General features: G+C 37.8%; 1 protein-coding gene across 1 annotated transcript; it reads right to left on the reverse strand.

The window, feature by feature from the left end:
- Nucleotides 1-1,083: 1,083 nt before the first annotated feature.
- Nucleotides 1,084-21,493, reverse strand: BARX1 (BARX homeobox 1). Its single transcript, XM_089678808.1, has 4 exons — nt 21,065-21,493; nt 17,590-17,893; nt 9,541-9,625; nt 1,084-2,258 (listed from the first exon to the last, which is right to left on the reverse strand). The coding sequence occupies exons 1-4, from the start codon at nt 21,264-21,266 to the stop codon at nt 2,094-2,096; spliced, it is 756 nt and encodes a 251-aa protein (XP_089534934.1). The 5' UTR covers nt 21,267-21,493; the 3' UTR covers nt 1,084-2,093.
- Between the last annotated feature and the right edge of the window lie 250 nt (nt 21,494-21,743).

Consider the following 21,743-nt stretch of genomic DNA (forward strand, 5'->3'; position numbering starts at 1 on the left):
CAGTACATACAAAGTTTTGTCTCTTCCATGATGTGTCTGACTTTAACATATGTAGATTGCCAGCAAATGCTTTGAAGAGGCAGGAGCATGGGGTGAAGGAGGGGGTAGTCTCTCATTATTTAGTAATAATTATATTACTAAACAGCTAAACTATTAACTGCTTTCTGGCTTTCGGTTGATAATGAGCGTCTATTCTACTCAAAATAGAGAATTAAATAGGAGGCATAATACATCTACGTGTGTGTAGCATAATTACTATAAATAAATATACTATATATTAATTACGTGTGTGTGTGTTTCTAATTATGAAGCCTTTCTTTATGCCTTTAAAATAAATCCATGACATTTGGTAATTACAAAATGCACAAATCACTTATTGAAAAATAAAAACATTGTAGGAATTTCAGACATTGCAGGAATATTAATATTGCTGGTGGGAGAGGAATTGTGCACAATAAGTGGATTTATATGTAGGAGGTAAAGTGAACGATTCAATTAGCAGGAAATTTCCTTTTTTCTCTGATTTTAGGACCTTAAGGAGAACAGCAACTCAAGAGCTCAGCTTCATCAGCTCTATTTATTCCTTGATTGACAGGCAGTAGGTTAAGAGAGGGTAAAGGGCAATGGAACAGGCTGAGACCACCTGTATATAGTTTTACATACATTTATTTATATAAATATTATATATATATATATATATATATATATATATATATATATATATACAAATATTTATATATATATATATATATATATATTTATATATATTTTATATATATATATATATATATACTGACTATATTAGGGACATTAGTTTTCAGAATTATTATTGAACATTATGCATTGACTAGCCAATGAGCAAAACACTTTTGCAGTACATGTCTCATGGTATTAATTCACAGCAAAGTTTTGCATCTTACAACTTCCCCATTGTGCACAGGCAAGGGTACAGGCCTTCATCTACATGTATAACATACAGGCTAACTCAAAAAATACAATTCTTCCTTATTTGTTTCTCATACATAGTCCAGCCACTTCATTGTGATAAAAGTAAAGCTTTAAAAAATGGAAGCATACCAGGTCTTTAAAAAACAAGTTTTTTAATGCAATGTTTTGGAAATATGCCATTTTTGGGGTTTTTTTATACAACATATAAAAGAGCATGGAAATACTGTCACATTGAACCAGGTTATTAAACCTCAACTTTTCAAGCTGTTTAATTTTCAGAGGCAATGACAACTGCAAATAATAGTAGTTTATTAAGCATCAATAACAGTTACCTCTGCTTATTTTGTCTGTGATTTATTATAGGAATATTTTGGATGCATAAACAGCGAAGATAAAGATTTTTTTTTCAGCTAAAGTCATTTACCTCTCCCTGCACATACAAAATATTCTTATAATAAAATCATCCTATCAACATCATATGTCAACAATTGTGTTTAAGAGAATGATGAAGCCAAACTTTTGTTTGTAAGGATACAATATCAAATTGAAAAGCAGCTCCTGTCTTGTAAAACTATTCTTTTTAATATTTAAAATACAAAATTTAGCAAAGTTAAAACAGATACAACACAAAATTAGAAATGTTGGTGTCGCTTAATATATATACACATGAACAAAACAAATTTCATATTAAATATAAAGAACAGATAATATTAGAGAATTGTCTACTAACCATTGAGTCACTCTTGTTCTTTACTGCATCTTCAGACGAATTTAAAAAAATAAAAGGAAAACAAAAACTTGTTGGAATTTGTAGCTTAAGTGCCTTATTCCATATATTAAAAATCCACATTCTGGAATCAGAATAATTAAAACGAGCAAAGTCTACCAGTGAGAGGGCAAGGTGCCCTAAAACCCCACAGTGCAAGCAGAGGAACCTCTCTTGGGGTGTTGAAAAGTCAGAGGCAAGTCATCATGCTTAGAGCTTATTGGTACTGGACAGTTGGTAAGTGTTTCTTTGCTCTTAGGTAGGTCAATATGCTCCTTATATTCCACTCTAGACATTTATGCTCCTGATGGTAAGTGTCTATGAGTTCTTTATGAGTCTGTTATTTGACTGTTTTGCCCTGGCACCGCAATGGGGTCCTTTACTCCTCCTGATTAATTTCGCAGGGTGAATGGAGGTCCTCAGTTTGTTTCTCTGCTTCCTTTGCCCTTTCCTGCTCTGAAAGCTGTTCGCTGGTTGGGATGGAATTTTTCTTAGGACGACCTTTGGGTTTAGTTGGTGACTCAAGTCCCCCACCTTGCAAAACCTTAATAAAAAACATATGCATGTTAGTGGGATATAGCACATCCTGGTATATTAAAACCAGCACAGATACATCGGCTCTTTTCATGTGTGTTCTTTAGAACTAGAAAACATTATGTTATTTGTGTATGGTCAATTACAACAAAGGTTCTCTACTACTAACACACCTATCCAGTATCATTACTGATTGGTATGAATGGCAAAGTGAACTTTGTTAATCTCTGCTTTTAAGAATCAGAGGATGTTAAAAGTATATATGTCACCAATAAACTCTAAATAGTTATAAATTATCAAATATTAACATAAAATGTTGCAACCAAAATGTCTAGAGCAGAATTATAGGCTTCCTCTTCCTATCCTCTCCACCATACCAGAAATTTATGTGAAGGCATGAAATACTGACATAGCTACAACATATTTTACAAAGCCCAGATGACATGCCTGCAGCTCTTGAGCTATTAGGTGAGCATCAGCGCTCTACAATGTTTATGAGGACACTTATAGTGCATGAGAACATTTTTAAAGAGAAAGATGGTAGAGGAAAGTGAGAGAGAATAAAAGAAAAAGAAAAGAAAAAGCAAGGACCAGTGAAGAGTAGGGTAACTGAGACTTACAGGGAGCTACAGAGTGAGAAATGGTGAGTAGCCAAAAAAGAAAAGAAAAACAAAAAAGAGAAAGGAAGAGTTTGAGAAGAAAAGTTAAAGAAGACTATGGTGTCCGTTTATGACACAGAGAATAGCTGCAATTCAGAGGATCGCAGCTATTCTCTGGTCATTCACAGTTTATGACACTCAGGAGATCAGCGGAGAACATGTTCAGCCCTTCACTGGAGATCTATGTTCTCCCTCCAGATTCTCCAGCCCAGAGCTGGAGAATCGGAGGAACCACAAACTAAGGTGTCCGTTTATGAACCAGCGGTAATAGATCGCTGCTCAGTTCTCCAGCACTCTTCTCCAGCACAGTTCTCCTGTGAATGCAGTTTATGAAGCAGTTCTCCGACCGAAGGGACAACGGTCTCCAAACGCTGGAGAACGGTCTACAAACTCTGGAAAACAGCTCATTTTACTATAATCTGGCGAGATTACAGTAAAAGATCAGTTTACTAAACATAGGTAAATTATCTCTGCTTAGTTTTCGGTCCTTCTGATTCTCCAGCTCTGGGCTGGAGAATCTGGAGGGAGAACACAGATCTCCAGTAAAGGGCTGACATGATCTCCTGAGTGTCATAAACTGTGAATGACCAGAGAATAGCTGAGATCTGTTGAATCGCAGCTATTCTCTGTGTCATAAATGGACACCATAGCAGCGATAATTTACCTCTGCTTAGTAAACTGATCTTTTACTGTAATCTCACGAGATTATAGTAAAAGCAGCCATTTTCTAGTGTTTGTAGACCGTTCTCTCTTCGTTTGGAGAACTGATCTACACCGCTTCATAAAAGGCATTCACAGGAGGACTGTATTCTCCAAGAATTCCGGAGAACTGAGCAGCGATCATTTACTGCTGGTTCATAAACAGACACCTATGATAGAGAGGTAAATGGGAAAAAGTGAATTAAATTAAGAGGTATGGGAAAGAAAGGCCCAAAGCCTTTCTTTTAAAAGGAGTAGAGAAATGGAAAGAGAGTGAGGGAAATATACAAGGGGGAATAGAGAGGTTGAAGAAGTTAAATAACATGGATAGTTATGAGGGTCAATTCAGAAATTGATGTGACAATTTATGTAGATGCTGTGTAAGGATAGTCAATTAAATTCAAAAAACTCAATGAACATGCAAATTATTTTACCTACATTTTAAGGGTACATGCACACGGCTATAAAAAAAAAAGTGATTCAGAATAGCTTTGGTTTATGGATCTGAACGCTGGTCTATTGTTTTCAATGGAGATAAGCACACAAATGTTCTGCGTTCAGATCCAGTGCCAAAAATACAAAACCTGCGTCTGATTACATGCATTTTACATTGCGTAAATGCACATATACATAGATACAAAGAGTGCATTCTGTGAGCGAAGACAGAGCAGATAAAGAACTAGAAGGTTACACATGAAGGCTACATTCACGGCTGTAACACAGTTGTAAAACTTTTACTATTCATCAGGCAAGGAAAAAAGTTCCTGCTTAAATGATCAGTAAATAGATCCATTTTAATGCATAAAATTTGTTCTGTTCTTTTTTGAAATAGTATATGTACTTATGTATATCCTCATTTGCAGAGTTTTGGAATTTGTGTTATGTTTACGCAATTGTGTAAATGTTTCCATTGAAAACAATGCAGCTGCGTTCAGTTCCATAAATAAAAGGTGTTTTTTTTTGCAGTTGTGTGATTGAGGCCTACACATCTAAATGCAAGCTTTTTCCTGATCATTTACACAGAAACTTTTGTGCCAGAAAAACTATGCCTATATAAAAAGTAAAATCGTCATGGCTGTGTGCACATAGCCTAACAAATGGCATGGTAGAATATGCTTGAAATGCCATTTACAATGTGAACAGGTTCTTTTATTACTCATTAGCGAGGTGTCTCCTTCAGGTTGGTATTATGATATATTTCATGCAATATCTGATGCTTATTGCACCCTGAGGAAATAAAGATAGAACCATTTTTTCCTAATTTTTACATTTAATTTAATGCAATTGCATGGCACAATAGAATTTTTAAACACAATTTTTGTTCATGTACCAGTTTGGATCATTTTTTTACATTTAGAGGTTATCAACCACATTTGCTTGACAAAAAATGAAATGGATCTGAACACCCATCAATGGGGTTGTACCGCAAGAGGATTGTTCCACAACACAAATTTAAAGAGGAACTTCAGTCCTCTTTAGTTTTGGCCGTGCCAACATTTTTGTCAGTCTGGCACATGCGCAGATGTGCCAAAGACCTCTAGTCCGCTCAGCACAAAAACCTAAATATTCAAGTATGAAAGGGGGGTGAAGCCAGGGAAAATGTAACTTTTTGTTTCAGGTGTAGGTCCACTTTTATATCACTGCAAAGACATGCTGGTAGTTTAATTGAATCCTGTCTAAATTGTCCCTAGTATGTGTATGTATGAATGTAAGTTAGGGATCTTAGATTGTATGCCCCTTGAGGGTTAGGGACTGATGGGTATGTACAATATATATGTAAAGCGCTGCATAAATTGATGGCGCTATATAAGTACCTGCAATAAATCAATCAATAAAACAGATTTTGGGTGGTCAGATGTGCCTGCCCACCCTACACTGCATAATGATTATCAGATACTCATCTAAATCTACCTAATATTCTGCATAGCCATTCTGCTTAGAAAAACTGATATTGCTATTTCATAAATGATCCACTATCTCCGAAACATATATTGGTATGTAGGTGGCAAAGAAATCCGTTATATGTGGAACCCTTATATCTTTGAAGCCTATCTCCGGGGAGAGTAAAAATCCTCCTTTGCCATGGGATTTTCCCACATTGCAAGGGTTAAATGTTCGTTTATGTCTACGGGGCTAGGAAGTTTTAAGTTTTACTTTGCTCCCACAGCTGGCACTCTCCACTTCTCCCCTATGCCCCAGCAGTGGACTGTTCTTCGGCATCTCCACATTTAGTGCAGAGCCATGGGCTCTGCTTTGGTCTTGATGATGTCAGAGGACCTGCAACTTCAATAAAATAGGGGAAAAGAGGCTGTAGGGACCAGACTTACAGCCTGGAGGGAGGATTGGGCAAGTAAAATTAATGCTTTGGTCTTGATGATGACAGAGGACCTGCAACTTCAATAACATAGGGGAAAAGAGGCTGAAAGGACCAGTCTTACAGCCTGGAGGGAAGATTGGGCAAGTAAAATTAATGCTTTGGTCTTGATGATGTCAGAGGACCTGCGACTTCAATAACATAGGGGAAAAGAGGCTGAAGGGACCAATCTTACAGCCTGGAGGGAGGATCAGGCAAGTAAAATTAATTTTTCCAATCCTCTAGACTTCAGTGAGCCTTTAACCCTCGTAGTGATGAGGGCAACCAGGCCCGGATCTAGGGGATTGCTGGAGTGGGCTATGCACCCCTCAGATTTTACTTGTGCTCCCTAGATCTCTGAGTGTGCATACAACTGATCCATGAGACTTGGTGGGCACAACTGATGTAAAGGGACACTCTGATGAGGACAGTTGATGTAAGGGGGCACTTTGTTGAGGAAATTGATGTAAGGGGGCACTCTAATGTGGACATTTTATATAAGAAGCACTCTGGAGTGGACACTGATGTAATGGAGGACTCTTATAGGAACCCTGATGTAAGGGGGAACACTGAAGAAGACTCTTGATGTAAGAAGGTAGGGAAATAGGTTCTGTTTGATCATGCAAATACATACTAGCGCTCTCTGTTCTCTCCTGCATTGCATCTGCACTGCCTGTCAGATATTACTTCCAGGTTGTGACTCCGTGGTACAAAAGCGTGCCGAGTGAACAGGGAATACTGAATCCATGTATCTTTGTCACACTATACCATTATGCCCCCTGACGTTTTTTACTGCACCCCCAGATCAGATAGGCTAGATCCTGCCCTGGGGGGCAACCCCACTGAAAAGGAGTGTTTTTCTTTTTCCTAGAGATCAGCTTTAAACATGAACTTTCACACGTGGTGAAAGTGTAAGAAAACCAGTCAATGACAGGGCATCTACTCCACCCCTTCAGCTACCAAAATACAATGTAAAACTGTTAAAATAAAACTCAAAATAGCATTTTATCACAGAACTAGATAAAATAAAGTCTGTGATGTTAAAGAAAACACAAATTTCAGGGTAAGATAATTTTTAAAAAGTGACTTACTACAGAAGCTGCTGTCAGGTGTTCAGGATGTGATTCTGCCCTGTCCTGAATGCCCTTTTTTTGGCCCCGTATTTGTTTCATTTGACATACAGTAATTTTCAGTGGAACTGATATGCCACAATCACAATCCAATCATTCGTCTTATAGCTGTAGTGTGGTTTCATTGGAATGAATAGGTGAGTTGGCAAGGTCTGCCACCTATCAATTTGACATGCTATGGCAAATTTGCAGGGGCTGTGACAGGACCAGATTTAGACCGTGGGGGCCCAAGGCACTTCTGGGTTCAGGGGGGCCCTTATACATTCTCAATGAAAGTCACACATTATTCAAAATGCATGACACAACATCACTCTGAAGTCATGTGTGCACGCACACACGCAGTCATAATGATGTGTTGTTCACTTGAGCCACCAAAATGTGTTCAAAAAATGATACAATCTACCAATTCAGAATAAAAACTTTTACAGACAACAGACAGCAAAATATTACTTCCCAAGATACATTTAATAAAAGAAAAGATTTTTTAATTATACATAATTATATTATTTTATTATTAGTTATTTGTTATTATTTTAAATTTTTGGAAAGAGGGGGCCCCTTCTGTCAGGGGACCCAGGGCAGTTGTCCCTTTTGCCCCATTATAAATTTGGCACTGGGCTGTGATGCATTCAAACAGCCACAGGCTTTACTGTAGGCTTTAGGTGGGCAGTCAGGAAGGGGGAGGAGGATAAAACCAAGGCTTAGCCTCCCGTTTTTGCTGCCCTAATAGGGGCCTATTGCACAAATAAGAACAGATAAATTCAATTTTACTGTGATATTACGGAGCTTTCTAGATTGGCCCCATAGCTTGATGATAAATAACATGGAGGAAAGTAAGAATAAAATGGGAAGTGTATAGGGCAGAAGACAGGGATTGGGACAGGAGAATGCAGAATAAGGCTACATTCACATGGGCCATTGGGGGCGGTGCTAATTGTAATGGAAGTTTTTGCTGTAGTTGTCAGCGGGTAGGTGTAGCTGCCATGCCCCATTCATTATAATGACAGGTCGCTGGTGGCTACACCTATTCTCAGCTCTCTGCACAGCCAGCAATTACCAGTGGTGATGGGCCCTAATTGCTGGTGTGAATGTAGCCTAAAGCAATATCTTCTTTATCTACAAACAACTATGTAGTGCAAGGGCCTGTCTGATTGGATACAAATTGACTGGATAGGTTAGGCGTCTCCTCATATTATGGGGCAGCACAGTGGCTAAATGGTTAGCAGTTCAGCCTGGCAGTACTAGGGTCATTGGTTCAAATCACAGCCACAGCACCACCTGCCTGGAGTTTGCATGATCTCCCTGTGCCTGCGTGGGTTTCCTCTGGGTGCTCCGACTTCCTCCCACACTCCAAAGACATGCTGGTAGGTTAATTGAATCCTGTCTAGATTGGCCCTAATATGTGTATGTATGAATGTGAGTTAGGGACTTTAGATTGTACGCCCCTTGAGGGTTAGGGACTGATGTGAATGTACAATATATATGTAAAGCACTGTGTAAATTGACAGCGCTATATAAGTACCTGAAATAAATAAATATTACGTTGATAAATCTAAAGTTGATTGCATAAACATTGTATGGTCAGATTGCAATGTGTAGGGTAACCCTAAATCGGAGAAAGGAAGAAAAAGCATGTAGAAAAGGAGGGAAAAGGAGAGGCAGCTTGTGAGAATGGAGATGGGGTGGTGTGGGGTGGGCAGAAGACAGAGATTAAAAGGTACAGTAAAATGGAGACTGTGATAGAGAAGGGAAGAGAGAGCATAAAGTAGGGAAGATTGGATGAAAGAGGTAAACTAAACAGGACAGGAAACATAAAATATAACCAAAAGGGGGCAAAGGAAAGGTAGAAATGGAGATGAGGTGGTGTATAGGGCAGAAGACAGAGACTAAAAGGAACAGTAAAATGGAGACTGTGATAGAGAAAGGAAGAGAGAGCACAAAGTAGGGGAGATTAGATGAAAGAGGTAAACTAAAGAGGATGGAAAACTTAAAATATAATCAAAAGGGGGCAAAGGAGAGGCAGGAATGGAGATGGTATAGTGTACAGGGCAGAAGACAGAGAATAAAAGGAACAGTAAAATGGAAACTGCAATAGAGAAGGGGAGAGACAGCACAAAGTAGGGGAGATTGGATGAAAGAGGTAAACTAAAGGGGACGGGAAATGTAAAATATAAGCAAGAGGAGAGAGAAGATGAGATGGTGTATAGGGCAGAAGACAAAGAGTAAGTGGGACAGTCAATTGGAGAACAAGATAGAGAAGGGAAGACGGAGCACAAAGTAGGAGAGATTGGATGAAGGCAGAAAACTAAAGGGGACGAGAAAAGTAAAATATAATCAAATTGCAATACAGAATGAAATGTAAGATTTCCAAGGACAGGAGGTAGATACAGTGGGATATCTTAGTGACATAGATGGAGAGACTGAACAAGACAAAGTACAAACTTCACTTACAATCTTTTTCCATTTCATGCGCCGGTTTTGGTACCAAGTTTTCACCTGTAGTTGGCTAAGACCCAAAGATTCTGCCAAGTCTATCCTGAGGGTAAAAAAAAAAATTACTACAAATTGCACTTTTATGATTAGTAGACAGTTGATGGAACATTGTGAACATGTCAAACAGCAAAGAGGTATCAACAAAAAGTAATAATAATATAGTTGGGAACTGAGGTTTTGTTTGTACAGCACCACATAGGATAATGGACTATTCTGCCCAAGAACAGACAATTTTATGGTCCTTGTACATGAATGAACTGATCTCTCAATATGCTGAATTAAATCACCGCACGACTGGGACCTGCTACAATTTTCCTCTTCATGTTGGCCATCATTACAGCGTATTCCATGTGAGGGAGAGGAAATGTGTACAATTGCTGTAAAATGAGGCCTATTCCAGAATGACAGAAAATCTCTAAAATTCAGAAACTAGCACTTTTTATTTTGAATTGTTATCATTTGTCGGATAACCCTTACATGATCTGATCATTACAAGCAATACTCAATTGGTCTCATTCCTTTGATTTATTGGGTGTGTTATAAATGTTCATTTTTACTCTTTCTTTTGTGTAGTTTGTTATGTGGTGCCATTGATATCAGTGAATCATGCGTGTGCATTTCAACACTGAAGGCATGATTTTTTTAACGTGCACCATAGGCAACAGTGTGTGTGTAAACTGTGCCATTGATTGAAGTGGTTCAGCTATGGGGTTGATTTACTAAAACTGGAGAGTGCAAATTCTGGTGCAACCAATCAGCTTCCAGGTTTTGTTGTCAAAGCTTAATTGAACAAGCTGATGTTAGAAGCTGATTGGCTGCCATATACAGCTGCACTAGATTTTGTACTCTCCAGGTTTAGCAGATCAACCCCTATGTGTTTTTGTTTGCAGAGCTCCCCTCTTCTAAGGCCTAACACAGAAGTTGCTGTAACCACAAATGTGGTAAAATCTGGTTGACTTTTGGATTTCCCAACTTGAAAATAACTCATATTGGTGTTGATTTACTAAAGCAGTAGTGACCTCACTGATCTTAGAAAATGGAGTTTGGATGTTCTCCCTGTGCTTGCATGGATTTCTTATGGGTACTCTGGTTTCCTCCCACCGTCCAAAGACATGCTAGTAGGTTAGATGGCTCATGTCTCAATTGGCCCCAGGAGGTAAATGGATACATGTGAGATAGGGCCTAGGTCCCAAGGCCTAAAACAGAAGATGCTGTAACCACAAAGGTGGTAAAATCTGGTCGACTTTTGGAATTCCCAACTTGAAAATAACTCATATTGGGGTTGATTTATTAAAACAGTAGTGACCATTCACTTTGCAAGGTGAATGTTCACTGATCTTAGTAAATGGAAATTGTAAATGTTCCCTTTGCTTGCATGGATTTCCTATGGGTACTCTGGTTTCCTCCCACCCTCCAAAGACATGCTGGTAGGTTAATTGGCTCCTGTCCCAATTGGCCCCAGGAGGTGAATGGATACATGTGAGATAGGGACCTTAGATTGCAAGCTCCTTTAGGGCAGGGAACTGTGAATGAACAATATATGTACAGCAATGCGTACATTTTCATCTCTATATAAATACATTAATAAATAAAAAATATGTCAGAGCCAGGGGCGGACTGACAACTCATGGGGCCCTCGGGCAATAGGGGATCATGGAGCCCCTGTGTCCTTGCCCAAACTCAAAAAAGCCTATGAAAAAGGTACCAGGGGCATCTCATGGGGCCCCCTACTGACCCGGGGCCCTCGGGCAGTGCCCGACTTTATAAATGGTCAGTCCACCCCTGGTCAGAGCTGTGTTCCCTTTAATCATTCAGTCATATGTTAGTCAAAATGTTGTTTTCTCTTGAACATGATTGGGTGTTCACAGTGAACATAGTTTCAACTTATTTAGGAAGGGCAGGTTCACACTATAGAAATGCAGTCCAGATGCGTTCTGGATGCATTTCCGCACGCACATTTTTTTTTATGTTTCCAGTGCTTTTTTTATGCGTTCCACTGCGTTTTAATGCATTCCAGTTAATTTTTCCCCCTCTCTTTTTATTCAATTTAAATAGGGACATGTGCATTCCAGTGCATTTTTTATGCGTTCCAGTGCATTCTAGTGTGTTTTTGATGCGTTTTACCATGTTCCAGTGCAGTTCTGTACAGAAAAAATGCAGCATGTTCTACTTTTTTTTTCTGCAACTGGAATGCACTGGAACTGCAATCACTGATGTGAACTATAACATTGACAACCATATAACCTATTTTCTGTTTTTTTTGGACGCAGAAAAAAGCACACTGAAACACGCGTAGTGTGAACTGGCCCTAAGAGCCAGTTCACACTACAAAAATGCACTCCAGATAAGAGGCAGACTGACCATTTGGAAACTCGGGCACTGCCCGAGGGCCCGGGGTCTGTAGGGGGCCCCATGAGATGCCCCATAGGCTTTTTTGAGTTTGGGCAAGGACACAGGGGCCCCATGATCCCTTATTGCCCGGGGGCACCATGAGTTGTCAGTCCGCCCCTGCTCCGGATGCATTCTGGATATATTTTTGCTTACAGTTCACACCACATGCAGTTCCAGTGCAGTTTTTATGCAGTTTGCTATATTCCAGTATGGTTCTGTGCAGAAAAAATGCAGCATGCTCTACTTTTTTTTCTGCACCAGAAACTGACTGGAACTGACAGCACTAATGTAAACCAGGGCCATTGGAATACATAGAAAACACTGTGCATGCTTTTTTTATGCAGAAAAAAAGCTCACTGAACTGCATCTAGTGTAAACTAGCCCTAAGGGCTTTTGCATGCGTGTTTTTTATGCGTTTTTGCCACGTTCCAGTGCGTTTTTTAAGCATTACAGTTAATTTTTCCCCTTGCCTTTTCTTCAATTTAAATTGGGGCATGTGCATTCCGGGGGGGGGGGGGGTTTGTTTGCAGTTTGGTGTGTTCCAGTGCATTCTGGTGCCTTTTTGATGTGTTTTACCGCGTTCCAGTACAGTTCTGTGCAGAAAAAATGCAGCATGTTCTACTTTTTTTCTGCAACTGGAATGCACTGGAAATGCAAGCACTGATATGAACTTTGACATTGACAACCATATAACCTACTTTCTGTGCATTTTGGATGCAGAAACAAAAGCAACTGAAACGCATGTAGTGTGAACTGGTCCTTAATGTTCACTTTGCTGAATATTTACATTTCCCATTGAACAGTTTCTAAATTATTTCAGGTATTTATTTATTTCAGGTACTTATATAGTGCTGTCAATTTAGGCAGTGCTTTACATACATATATTGTACATTCACATCAGTCCCTAAGCCTCAAGGGGTGTACAATCTAAAGTCCCTAACTCACATTCATACATACACATACTAGGGACAATTTATAAAGGAGCCAATTAACCTACCAGCATGTCTTTGGAGTGTGGGAGGAAACCCACGCAGTCACAGGGAGAACATGCAAACTCCAGGCAGGTGGTGGCGTGGCTGGGATTTGAACCAACGACCCTAGTACTGCCAGGTGAATGTGCTAACCATTTAGCCACTGTGCTGTCCCAATCATTTCCAATCATTTAGTAAAGCAACCCTAGAGTGTCTATGTAATTTAGCCCTATAAGGGGGTTGATAGACAGTAGGAATTCTATATAAAAATGTAACAGAGAAATTAAAATAAACTAAGCTGTGGATACGACTCCCAGCAGCTAATGGCATTCTTATTTTCATTTTCTGAGCAGCCCCAGTATATACAGACAGTGGGGATCTGATTAAAGGCAGTGGATTACACCTCCAAGTTTCTTAAACTCCCATCATATATAATAATCTCTAAGTGCAAGCATCTCCAATCACTTCAAACTGACTCTAAAAACCTTTATCGCTGGAGAATGAATCTTGGCTGTAGTATAGAGACTCTTCTTATTCTTACTGAAGCTCAGTAAATCTGACATTTAATCCACACTGTCATATGCTAATGAGCTGACTTTTGCAACAAATGCAACCCAGGCTTCCCAGAACTATCTCCTGACACCTCCTAATCACCAGCAGAAGTTTACAGGGGATTTAAATGTTTATTGTGGCTTTTAAAACGTTCGAAATGAAAAAAGACCATTTATACAATAACTGAAAAAGTCTTTTTTTTCTATATGTGTAAAAAATTCACAGCAAGGAGCTGAGTTTAGAGAAAAGAAAAAAAAGTCATAAAAACTGAGTTGTTGCACATAACCCCCCTGAAATATATTTCATGATTCCAGTAAATAAAAAGTGAAGGCTGATTTGGGACACTTGGCAAAGCCTATATTTTGCTTATGTTTTTCTCTCCAGTTTAAATTAATCTGACTGTCAGTTATTAAAGCTTATATTATTTCTGAAACATACATGAGACAAATTCATGCATGAGAACTGGAAAAAAACGAGCTCCATGCACACTGGGCTTAAAAAAATGTCAGTTCCCTTGGCAGAAAAAAACGCTGATATAGAACGTTTTAGTACATAAGTTTAGGAGAGTTTAGCATTTTTTTCTGCCAGAAAGCTCCAATTAAAACCGCAAGGTTTTTTTTTCCTGCCTCTATACTTTGAGCCTAAAAATGCCTCTAATCGTCTAATGTGCAGGGACACATAGGATAACACTGATCTGCTTCTACAGGCAAAACACAAAACTTCTGTGGAAGCAGCGATTTTGTACATGGAGCCTATCAGCGTTTTTTATTTCTGCCAAGGGAACTAGAGTTTTCATGGAGCCCATGAACAATCAGATTTCTGAAAGCTGGAATCCTATTCGTAGGCAACATCTCCTGTCTTCTATTCTTTATTCCAGTTTTTAATAAATCTGACTCTATGGGGTTGATTTACTAAAACTGGTGAGTGCAAAATCTGGTGCGGCTGTGCAGAAACCAATCAGCTTCTATCTTCAACTTGTTCAATTAAACTTTGACAGATATAATAACTGGAAGCTATTTATTTTTCTCTGCAGTGCTGCACCATATTTTGCACTTTCCAGTTTTAGTAAATCAGCCCCTATGTCTATAGAGAATATGATGCTGTCAAAGATATTTTCATCACATAATTGCATGCCTCTTACTTTACCCAAATGCAGTTAGCAACCCAAAGTTACCAGATTGAACATGAATTTTAATATATATATATATATATATATATATATATATATATATATATATATATGTGTGTGTGTGTGTGTACACACTCACACTTTACACAATCGTTTATCGGTGGTATAGAGCTTGCATTAATGTGTGTAGTACAAACAAATCAGCAATAAACATCTGCCAGTTTCTAATCATTCAGGGCAGTAGCAAACGTAGGCCAGTTTTTGAATCGCAATATTGTTATCACATTTTCTAGTTAGAATAGCAAACACTAGGATAATTCCCCTGATTAATCATGCATATTTGGCTATATGGTATTATTATTATTAGTAGTAGTAGTATTATACGTGATTATAATAATAATAATAATGATGATGATAATAATAATAATAATAATAATAATACTTAATATTATTATTTTTATTATTATTATTCTCATACATGGTTATATGGTGTTATCAATAAAATAAAGACGTTTTAAAAGCTCAGTAAATTCGATTCTTACAAACTATAGGTGTCCTTTTATGACACAGAGAATAGCTGCGATTCAACAGATCTCAGCTATTCTCTGGTCATTCACAGTTTATAACACTTAGGAGATCCTGTCAGCCCTTCTCTGGAGATCTGTGTTCTCCCTCCAGATTCTCCAGCCCAGAGCTGGAGAATCAGAGGGACCGAAAACTAAGCAGAGATAATTTACCTCTGCTTAGTAAACTGATCTTTTACTATAATCTGGAGAGATTATAGTAAAATGAGCCGTTTTTCAGAGTTTGTAGACCGTTATCCAGCGTTTGGAAGCCGTTCTCCCTTCGTTCGGAGAACTGCTTCATAAACTGCATTCACAGGAGAACTTTGTTCTCCGAGAATGCCGGAGAACTGAGCAGCGATCTATTACCGCTGGTTCACAAACGGACACCTATTCACGTACATACCGTCCATGTGTATCTAACTGAAAATAACTATCAATAAATACAACCGTTCATCACCAGACCCCTCTGAAACATTAACGTACGATGTATAATTAAAAAAAAAACAAATGTCCGGAGCCAGAGCAGCAGGTATAAAATACAAGCAGTAAACAGCTCAGATTAGGAATTTTAATTTAATAAATGGGTGATATTGTTATAAGTAAAAACTTGTTTCTGCTTGACTGGCGCGAAAAAGATCCATAAAGGACAAGTCACATAAGGATCAATTCACAAAAACTGTTATATTTTAGATGTGTGACCGTATTATTATACTCTCATTGAATTCAGCTTAAACAACGTTCATATTTTTGAAAATAGGGATCCTTATTATTTTGTGTTGGTCTAAACTTTCCCATTGGCTATTATTTATCCATCTATTTTCTTTCTTTTTCCTTCTTCCTTTCTTTTCTTTCTTTCTTTCTTTCTTTCTTTCTTTCTTTCTTTCTTTCTTTCTTTCTTTCTTTCTTCCTTCCTTTCTTTTCTCTTGCTTTCTTTTTCTTTCTTTCTTTCTTTCTTTTTCTTTTTCTTTCTACCTTTCTTTTCTTTCTTTCTTCGTACATTATTATGCACAAGTCGGATTAGGGTTTTTGAAATTCTCAAAATAAAACATCTCACTTTTGCTCACCTTTTTATATTATTCCCTATTGCTATACAGATTAATAATATGACTTCCAGTCTGTATACCAGGCTATGGTACATTGATGTCTGTGATACAACATGGCCTACAAATGACCTAAGTAAAGTGTATGTAAATAAGGTGTTCATTTTAAACATATGCAAGAAAAAAAAATCCTGGCTAATGTTTCTTGCTCAAGAATAAGTATTTAAAATGAAAAAACTCTATCTATCTATCTATCTATCTATCTATCTATCTATCTATCTATCTATCTATCTCTCTATTCTATCATTTCAACACCCATCTATAATTTTTTTTAAATTGAGTTTTATTTAAAAATGCCAATCATACCAATATAGAGGTAGTCCGACAGTTACATAACCATTATACGATACAAATACAAACATTATTACAATACAGAAAAGGTCCCATAAATCGTACAAGAAAGGTAGAGTAATTATCAATAGAATAAGTAGGACTAGTCCACAGTGATGTCTGGGCTACATCAATCACAAGGTTGACCAAGCAAAAAATTTAAATACACAAAAAAAAAACCCATAACAAGGATCTATCATTTTTAATATCCAGAAGCTATAAACCAAATTCTGAATAGAACTTATTTATGTTAGTTTAATAATATTGATTGGAATATTAAAAAATAAACACTAACACTCCACCACCCTCTTACAAATGTATTATAAATGAGTATGTGCGAGCAAAGTGGAGTCAAAGATTAATATGCAGATATCTGAAGAAAAAAAAATATTGGGTTTGATTTAATAAAACTGAAGAGTGCAAACTCTGGTGCAGCTGTGCATGGTAGTCAATCAGCTTCTATCTTCAGCTTGTACAATTAATCTTTGGCAATAAAACCTGGAAGTTGATTGGTTTCTATGCAGAGCTTCACCACATTTTGCACTCTCCAGTTTTAGTAAATCAACCGCACTGTAGTTTTTAGTTTATAACAATGTGCCTATATATATATATTTAATTATTTTTTATTTTATTTTTTAGATGTGTGCATTTTATTTTTTAAATATATCTGCATATAATCTTCAATTCATTCTACAGTAAAAACTTCCCTTTGATTCCCACATACTAATTCCAATTACCTGTAAAGTCATGCAGGACTACGATTACTATATTGTCCCATAGGCTGTTTTAGACAGCATCCTGTTCCCATAACAACCAGTGACACCAGTACTTTGATTTGACAGCTGAAAACCAGATTTGCTGCTGTTTAGTTTTCATAAATCAGCCTCCCTGTCACAGCCCCTAGCAATGGTGTGTCATCTGTGAGTATTTATTGTGGTTGTGTAAAATGTGCAGTAATGTCCACTTACCTGTCAGGGGTGGAGAGATATTTCTGTTTCTCGAACCTCTTCTCCAGCCCCATAAGTTGCAGCTCTGTGAACACAGTCCGGCTTCTCCTGCCCTTCTTGGCTTTGCTGCCTTGCTCGGACATCCCGCTCTCCAGCTTACCCCGCAGGTGCAGTTCTAGGGGCAGGTGGTGGGCGGAGCCGGACCCGCCCTGGAGGCCCGAGCTGGCTGCAAGCAGTGCGGAGCTGATGGGGGAGCCTAGGCCGGGGCAAGTAAGAGGGCCCAGGGGGAACTTGAAGACCGAGGCCTGCTCTGCCTTTAGTAGGGCTGTGGAGAGACCAGACAAAGCGTTATTAGCTAGAATCCCTATAGGATAACATATCAGCAAAATAGTCCGATTTACTAAAAACTGGAACAGATGTAGATAGCAATCAAAGGTTGCCCCTTTAAAAAAAATATGTAAGTTTTGTTATAGATGTCAGTGCCGTTTCCTAGAGTTTCGTGATCCAATTTTTGTAAATCACCTACTGTGATCAAAAGAATAGAACATTATCATCCTGCAACTATTGGGTTAAGAAAAACTTTTCTTGCGCCATACCACACTTTAGAGTGTGTAAAGAACCAATCACAGGGTGTAGATAATAAAACAAATGTATTATTTGTAATAAATGAAACAAATGTAATAACCATATTGGGACCTCCTAGGCCTGCAGTCATGAGTATACCAGTCCAAAGAACTTATATATTCGATGTGTTGTTCTGAATGTATAAATTGTCTTTGTGCTATATGGATTAATAGTGCTGGGAGAGGGTACAACATTTACAAAACAAGAACATATTACCTTTTGTACCACTTGCTCCTCCCTCTTAGATTGTAAGCTCCAAGGAGCAGGGCCCTCCTTACCCTCTTGTATTGAACTGTATCCCTGCTGTATTGTCTCCCTTTACATTGTGAAGCGCTGAGCAAACTGTTGGCGCTATATAAATCCTATATAATAATAATAATTATTTATATATATATATATATATATATATATATATATATATATATATATATATATATATATATATATATATACATATATATATACAGGATCATATATCTTTCTGAGATAACTATCCATCTTCTTTTCCCGTTTAAGTCTATATGACCAATTTATTGCATTTACAAATATATAAAATTTTACAAAAGCCTGTCTGCACCTCATACAGACTGGTCTGATTTACTATAGAGCCTCACATAGTTTAGAAATGACATCAATGTATATTTTAGAAACCATTCCATGAAAAAACAGGTAAAGAGAGATTGTTTTTTAATATTACTTGAATATTTATATGTTGGGACCTAACTAGCCTAGGACGACGAGAAACCTATATTTTAGAAAAGCAATCAACAGATGACATATACACATATAATAACAAAAATATACAAATAAAATCCAATACAAATATGTAATGTACTACATTTACCATAGGTAAATACTAGGTAAAGGTTGGTTCATTTACATAACGGATCTAAATATATGATGATGATATTTTGTATAACTTTGAAGACTTAAATGACATTTTCTATACATGGAAGTGGAAACTGGAACCAGCATAGGAACAATCCCAGATTGTGCACTCAGGATAATATAATATTATGATCTTACTGGTTGTCAGGAAGCCCTGTATAATGCACACATTTATAAAGCAGAATTATTTTAGTTGTGTAACCCCAGTGTAAAATGTGCTGGTAGAGTAGAAGGGTAGAAGTCTGCGAAGGTTACATATACAGCAGGTTACAATTACTAAATAACTATTTGAACTCATGTGAAAGCTACATTCGACTATCTCAATATGTAACAGATATTAACAGATTTTCTATAGTTTTTATAAAGCATGTCAGTTAGAACATGCGGCTAAGGACCTGCAATTTAAGGATAGCTACAAACATGAAATATCCAGTTACTTTTACATAAGGAATTATACACCAAAGGTTTAGGCCATTGATGAAATTATACAGCACAAACATGTTATAACAAGATATACTAATATTATTATTATTGTTATTATTATAGTTGTTGTTCCACACTATTTCTTATAAAGCTAAAAAATGACATATGTAAAATTTTGAGCATGTTTTTGTGGCCTGATAGTATATGAACTTCTTTAAGTATTTTAAATAATAATATTTGAAATTATTTAAATCTAAAAAGTAGTAAGTACCTGACTTCCCTTTGTATTGAATAATTACTACAACTTTTTTTAGACATATATATAGAGAGAGAGAGAGAGAGAGAGAGAGAGAGAAATAATAGAGAGGAAAGAAAAGAAAGAAAGAAAGAAAGAAAGAAAGAGAGAAAGAAAAGAAAAGAAAAGAAAGGAAGACAGAAAAAGAAAGAGAAATAGATAGATGGATAATTAATAGCCAGTGGGAAAGTTTAAACCAACACAAAATAGTATGGATCCATATTTTCAAAAATATGAACGTTATTTTAAGCTGAATTCAATGAGAGTATAATAATAGAGAGAGAAAGAAAGAAAGAAAGAAAGAAAGAAAGAAAGAAAGAAAGAAAGAAAGAAAGAAAGAAAGAAAGAAAGAAAGAAAGAAAGAAAGAAAGAAAGAAAGAGAAAGAAAGGAAAGGAGAGGAAAGAAGCGAAAGGAAGAAAGAAAGAAAGAAAGAAAGAAAGAAAGAAAGAAAGAAAGAAAGAAAGAAAGAAAGAAAGAAAGAAAGAAAGAAAAAGAAAAGAGAGGAAAGAAGCGAAAGAAAGAAAGAAAGAAAGAAAGAAAGAAAGAAAGAAAGAAAGAAAGAAAGAACACCTTATTCACTAAGAGAACATACACTTTGCTTACTAGATTGTGTCTAGACCATGTTGTATCACACACATGAATGTAGCATAACTTGGTATACAGACTAGAAGTCATATATATCTGTATAGTAATAGGGAATAATTTAAAAAGTGGAGCAAAAGTGGGCTGTTTTATTTTGGGACACTGCAAAACCCTTATTAATACGATCTGTAAGAAAGAAAGAACCTTTTTTTTATAGATAAGCATATTTTTTAAAAAAAAAAGTCCATTCACTGCCCTGTGGTGTGTTGATTTATTTACATAGTAATATTTTCAGGATCATCAGAAAAAAGCTGACATTTTCACACCATTAGATAGAGGTGACAAGTGGAAAAGAATTTGGCCTGTCATTTCCAGTCTCTTGACCTAATTTAAAAATGTAATAACAATGCAAATAACTATGGAAACAATTTTAGAAGCGGTACTAGAGTGTATCTATCTTTCTATCTATCTATCTATCTATCTATCTATCTATCTATCTATCTATCTATCTATCTTTGTTTTAAATGTGTATATATTATATACACACACAGACACACAGACCGCCACTTTTTATTGTATGTGTATAGGGGTCTCAGTATGATGGGTGTATGTTGTGTCCTGGTCCCATCCCTGCACTGACCCTACCATGATAGAAGATAGTGTACAATCACACAGCATCCTACCGAGGTGGTTGTGGTAGGGTCTGGCAGAGAGCAGAGCCTGCACCCCGAACTTGAGCAGCTCCCCGGTAGGGGGGGAGATTTTGGGGTCCTGATGGTCGGTGAGGATCTCTTCTATCATGAAACTCCGGTACCGGTGGGATCTGTGGTCGGCGAACGTCTCATGGGGGAAGTAGTGCGCCCCGATATCCAGGGGGTGCTGCATGGTGCTCTCCTCGGTCACACAGCCCCCTCCCGATCCAACACTCTCTGTCAGTCCGATGATGAGCTAGAGCGGACAGTCCGAAGCCCCCAGGTGCGTGCAGGACTCCCTGAGACCCCCTCTCATTCTCCTCAGGGGGGGGTGACAGCCGGTGTCCCCTCTGGATGGTGACCCCGATGATGGTGAGAGAAGTCACAGATCCTCTCCTCCACTATGCCCGGAGCTGGCTGAAGTCTGCTGCGGGAATGACACCAGCCTGAAACTTTCCAAACTTCTCTGGGAGTGCTGGCTAGCCCCGCCCCTCTCTGACAAGCAGCCTATGATCTCCCGACCTCCAAGACAGGACGGAGCGGAGGGGAGGGGGAAGGGGCGGGGCCGATCCCCCTGCAGTCCTCTCCAACATATCATTTCCCACCATGGCAAATTATCAGCAAGATTAGACTCTTACTTTTAATTCAAAACAGGCCCACAAGCCAATTA

The sequence above is a fragment of the Staurois parvus genome, unplaced genomic scaffold (genome assembly GCF_062004578.1).
Source record: "Staurois parvus isolate SC_StPar_1 unplaced genomic scaffold, SC_StPar_1.0 ptg000209l, whole genome shotgun sequence".
NCBI lineage: Eukaryota > Metazoa > Chordata > Amphibia > Anura > Ranidae > Staurois > Staurois parvus.